General features: G+C 39.2%; 1 protein-coding gene across 1 annotated transcript in view; it reads left to right on the top strand.

Moving 5' to 3' along the window:
• The window catches only part of SPDL1 (spindle apparatus coiled-coil protein 1), a 20,858-nt gene extending 15,616 nt beyond the window's left edge, over window positions 1-5,242 (top strand). The window contains exon 12 of the mRNA XM_010292812.1: window positions 5,092-5,242. Within this exon, the coding sequence (XP_010291114.1) occupies window positions 5,092-5,242 (151 nt within the window). The remainder of the gene's footprint in view (window positions 1-5,091) is intronic.
• Window positions 5,243-5,530: the final 288 nt, after the last annotated feature.

Below are 5,530 nucleotides of genomic sequence, written 5' to 3' on the forward strand. Positions count from 1 at the left end.
AAGAGTGTGGCAGGAACAGCAGTTCAAGTAGCTATGGCAAAATATGCAGGGACTGCTGCTGAGGAGGAGAGATCAGGGAGGTCAAACATGGATGGTGAAAGTTGAGAGGAAAGATTGGGTAATTTAGTGATGGTATTGTGTTTTGACAGTGCTCTGTACACATAAAGGAACAGATAGTATGTAACGTGGGTGTGAAAAGTTTACCATTTTCTCATATTTGTTTTGGAAAGGAAGGTACAGTGCTGACAGGAAGTCTTTGGAAACGGTTTATGTGGACTGAAGGGGTAAACCTACTGGAGAGGGCGTGAGGAGAGGAAATTACTTTATGCAGTTGATGTTTGAAAGCAGAGTGAGTGGAAGCTCATATTTCTTTTGGAAAGGAAGGTACAGTGTCTGCTGACAGGAAGTCTTTGGAAACGGTTTATGTGGACTGAAGGGGTAAACCTACTGGAGAGGGCGTGAGGAGAGGAAATTATTTTATGGAGTTGATGTTTGAAAGCAGAGTGAGTGGAAGAAGTGGAGGAGGATGATGTCATAGTTCACAGGGTTCTAATCTTGCACTCATTGCTGTTGGTTCAAATAAAGAACAACATAAAATCAGTAGACTTTAAAAAATAAAAACCACCAACACGACAACAAAAACCACCACAAAACCCCATATAAGCTTTTACTTAGTTTTCTGTGGTGCTATGAACCTGTAAAAGGCAAACCCAGGCAGAAGGTTCTGTTCATGTTGCTGACTGTGTTAATGAACTAAATCCCCAATTAATGATGATAAGATAACATTGAGCATTTACTCAGCCCTGATCTGTTATTGTTTATTATGAATCGGGAAGTCATGATAAAATCTGAGTATTTGAGAGGTTGGGTTTCTAAACACTAAAAGAATCTCTGGACTGTTCCATGAGGAATGTGGCAAAACCCTATGTAGGAATACAGCTCAATGCAAAAGTACAATAAATACTGTAGCCGGAATGTGGACCTGAAAGTGGGGAGTCTGGGGGAGGAAAAAATAACTGGCATGTGCATGGTGGATAATTGTCAGTGTTTCACCTGATGTTAAGTAAAATGTGATGCTCTGGCTGAAAAGGCTGTTGTGGTCCTTTTGGGTTATTTTTGTAACTGGAGTAGTTTTTGTGCAATTAGTTTAGCTCTTGTCATTACCGGCCCATGAAAAGTAAGAGTGAAAAGAGCCATAAGTAACTGTGAAAGGATTGCAAACCTCATTTATAGAAAACGGTGTTTGAAAAGCTCTTGTCATCTTGGCTTAGGAGGCGATGAAGAAGTGGTCAGAAGTGATCTGTGTACTTGTATGTGTGACAAATTCCCTCGTTCGCAGAGTCTCGCTTGCTAATGTCGTTTAGCAAGGTAGAGCTAGGCAACTTTGAGCTAATGGCATGTGTACGTATCTGCAGTGTGTGTGTGTATACCTACACAAGTTTAAAGCAGGTAAACACTGGAATACTTTATTAGGTGATGGTACTGATTAGGTTATGGTATGTGAGTGTTGAGAACATAGTAGTTGAGACTAAAGACTTAAATATTTAAGTGATCATTATGAATTGTTAACTGCTATTTTAATTCAGGCAATGCAAAGGTTATAGGTAGCGATATCTTCTGTTACGCCCACTGGTCAATAAAAAGATACAATTCTGTATTAAAATGCTGTTCTTCACTTCTGTAACTGAAGTAGCAAATTCCAGCCCTTGCTGCCCAACTTAGTTTGCGTTAAGATTTGAGGTTGTTTGCTTTAGTTTGATCTAAAGCAGGGCTTGTGTGCCTAAGAGCTTATTTGCTCTTTGAAATTATTTAGTTGGATTACACATACCAAACTTACCTCATTTGGACCTTGTTCAAACAGGAGCAGGAAATGCCCATAGCCTTCTGGCTCAGCAGCAGAGCTGGATAATGTATTCTCTCCTTGGTGTTTTAGGCAGGGCATTCATCCTCAGGAGGTAAAGCTCCATCTGATGAGGGTAGTTGATCTTCCTTAAATGGGTAGAAGGAACCCCCACTACATCTCGTTTCTGGAGTCTACAAAGTAAAAGCTTGATAGAGCCATGCCATCGTTTCACAAGCTTTTTTGTTTCTTAAGGTCAAAGTGTTAAATGGTCATCTTCTTTCTGGTCCATCACTTTCCCTGTGCTAATGCTTCATGAAACGTGACAGTGCTATAAGGTCCCCCTTATATGACAGTCTCTGAGCTGTCTTGGAATGAGGACTGTGGTGGATTAATTTTGGCTTGCTGCCAGATGCCCACCCAGCTGCTCACACTCCCCTCAACAGGATGGGGGAGAAGATAGGATGGAAAAAGCTTGTGGGTTGAGATAAAGACAGGGATCAATTAGTCACCGGCAAAACAGACTTGATGTGGGAAGATTAATTTATTGTGAACTAAAAATAGCGGAACGGGGAGAAAGATAAAACCTCCTTTTCCGTACCCCCAAACTCTTCTTCCCAGGCTCAACATGGCTGCTCCATTCCCAACTTCTACCTCCTCCTCACCACGTGGCACAGGGGAGATGGGGAGTGGGGCTTGCAGTTAGTTCATAATACTTTGCCTCTGCTGCTCCTTCGTTATCATGAAGGCTCGTAGAAAAGAATTATAAAAGGGACTTGGCTGCTTTTGAACTCCAGGAGACTTAATTTCAGAACGTGACGCTCAGTTGTTAACTTTGGAATCTGTTAACTGATCTCATTACTTTGTCCCTTCTTTTATGCAGCAGCCTATAAACATGATCTATTATTAGTAAAACATGCATTTTTCAAAAAGTCTTAATTCAGTATGGTAATGAAACTAAGGTTCAACAACCTGTAGACTGTAGAATAATCAGTCCTGAAGCATTTGCAGGCCAATTATAAGATAGTAAGAATGAAAGAGGAAAAAATTACTTGCTTGGTTTGTCTGTTCATTGTCACATTAAAGCTCCATTATTTGAATCTCGGGCATTAGTGAACATATGAAAACCTTAGTTGATAGCAGTGATAACTGAAGCAAATGATGGCAATCTATTGCTGACCCACTTAAAAGTAGCCTACTAACATGAAACGGCTCACTCCATCTTTGTAAGTCAGTGTCAGTCATCTGATCTATTCCTTTAGGTATTTATTAGCACGGTTCTACTTTGAGGGACTTAGCTTTACAGTACTTCATGCTGACTTGCATAAACATATTGGTGAGCATTTGAAGTGTGTAAAAGATGACTTTTTTCCTCTCTTCAAATAATGAATTCTAATATCTGTTTACTTTTATGAAACAGTGTGATGTTTCTGATGTGAATTTGATTTCCAGAGTTCTTAAACAATTCTATTAGTGTATAGTGTAATACTGTAAAAGGGGAGTATTTTGTATAAATCCAGTTATGCTGCTTTGGAACATATTAAGTCAATTCAATTTTTATTTGGCCTTTTGGTTGTTTGGAGTTCTTGCTTAGTTCTGTGTTTTTTATAGAGGATTCTTGCTGAAGATTTTGGCCGCTGATGTTTTTGGTGGCCTTGGGCAGAGGCTGTCTTAAAGCAGAAGAGTGGAGGGACAAAGGAAGAGAACCTACCATGGGAACAGAGGGATAGACACAAGCTGTCAGTCCCTGATTACAGCTGCTAGGGAAGCACAGGCTGAACTGCAGACTGAACACTAACCAGAAGATGATTACTAAGAGTACGCTTTTTCTCTTTCAAATTCTTGTTGTTACTTCGTAATTACTTGTCTACTTGCAAGTAGCAGCACACCTAAAATGGAGGAGCTGGGGGAACGCTGGCTCTGGACAACAAATGACTAGCCATGCGAATTACAGGTGTGGGCTTAATATAAAGCAGATGGTGGAGCAAACGCTGCTGACCCAGGGGGGGTGCACAGCAAGGCATATTTCTTTTCAGTCTGAGTTAGTGCTTATAGCAAATAATATGCGTATCGCTTGTAATCAATAGGAATAGTTTATTTTTACACACAAAAATATCAAATAGACCGGGGTTGTAGTGGTGGGGGAAATCTGTAGTTAAACTTCCCCAAACTGTTTTGTTTACTACTCCTTTCATAGTCCTCATTTTCGGCTGCATCTCTATATTGCAAATAAATTTCTAACAAGAACAGTAGCAGCTATTCTTGTTTGGAAAACCAGCTGTAGATTGTTGTGGGCTGCTCACTGGAGATTCTTGAGACCACTAAAAATCCCCAAGGTAACTAGAGAATTGCTTTAACACATGTGATGAATCGGCATAGAATTTGTGTTGGTACATAAACTGATCTTTAACTTGGAACTTCATTTTCTGTAACTTGTTTTGCTGTGAAAATAATTGTGTGTAATAGCCAATTGGTTGTGGGTGATGTGGTTGAGTAACTACCACTATTTATCAATTTGTCATCAATTTGTGTTGACACATTTATACATTTATTAAGTAATTCTTAATCAAAACACTCAATTGTGCTGAGATGTCTAAATTTTTTTTTCTAACTTGCCTCTCTAACAGCAATGTGGCAGTGAACACGGTATTCCCATTTAGATTCCTAGCAGAATTAAAATATGTCAGTGGACAAATTATGTAATTTAGAGCCTGAAAATATTTTCTTCCAACAACTTCTTCCTAGATCTTCAGGTGTTAAGATAAAGGCAGTAGTAGTGCAGGACTAGGCTGGAAACTAGTATGTTGCTTGAAGTGTAGTCCTTTTTTTGGTGCTGTTAAAGCAAAATGCTTGACTTGATCATATTTGCATCATGTTGCTGGGACTTTTCACTTGGAGTTGTGCTTTTGTGGACTTTCTCTCTTCTATGGGCGTAGCACAGTCACTGTTTTGGGGTTTTTTTAAAGGCTGATCCCAATCAGTTAACATGTTAATTAACTCTTTTTACCAAACATTTTAGAAGATACGAGGGTGGGGAAAAAAGACTATACTTTAAGTGATGCAGTGCGAATAGGACTGATCTAAAAAATGCTTCATTTTAATCTCATTTTATTCTTAAACACTGCTTGCTCTGTCTTTGCATATGGATGGTCTTGTATGCCAGTTGGCTTGTCGGCTTGGCTTAAAACTCTTATTTTAGCCCTTTTTTAAATTAATTAAATATATATTTAGAATGGTTGCTTTGCCTATAGGTTAACAGCTGAATCCAGATTTGAAACTACGGAAAAAGAAGAAAAGAAAGAAAACAAAATCACGGTTGAAAGGAAAACACAAAAGAAGAAATATACAACGTTGTATGTATCTTCTAAGCCAACTTCTGAAACACAATGTGCTCAGCAATAAAACTCACATTTCTGGAAGGAACCTGAACAATTTGGAGTCCTGCCTCAGAACACGTAAACTTACAGGTTCCTAACTTAGATATTGATCTGCTTTGTTCTACGAGGAGCGTGACTGCATTAATGAGAGTTGCACTTCTGATATGTTAACTTCCCAGAGGGCACTGGGAGTGTGACCTGAAGTGTTGCCTTGTCTTGAATCTCGCTTAAGTCTCTAAACACATTTTAATTGTCCTTTGCTTGAAGCACCTTGCTATTCTGAAAGATAAGTACCTGCTACAGAAGTTTTATT

Source organism: Phaethon lepturus, unplaced genomic scaffold (assembly GCF_000687285.1).
Source record: "Phaethon lepturus isolate BGI_N335 unplaced genomic scaffold, ASM68728v1 scaffold22510, whole genome shotgun sequence".
Lineage (NCBI taxonomy): Eukaryota > Metazoa > Chordata > Aves > Phaethontiformes > Phaethontidae > Phaethon > Phaethon lepturus.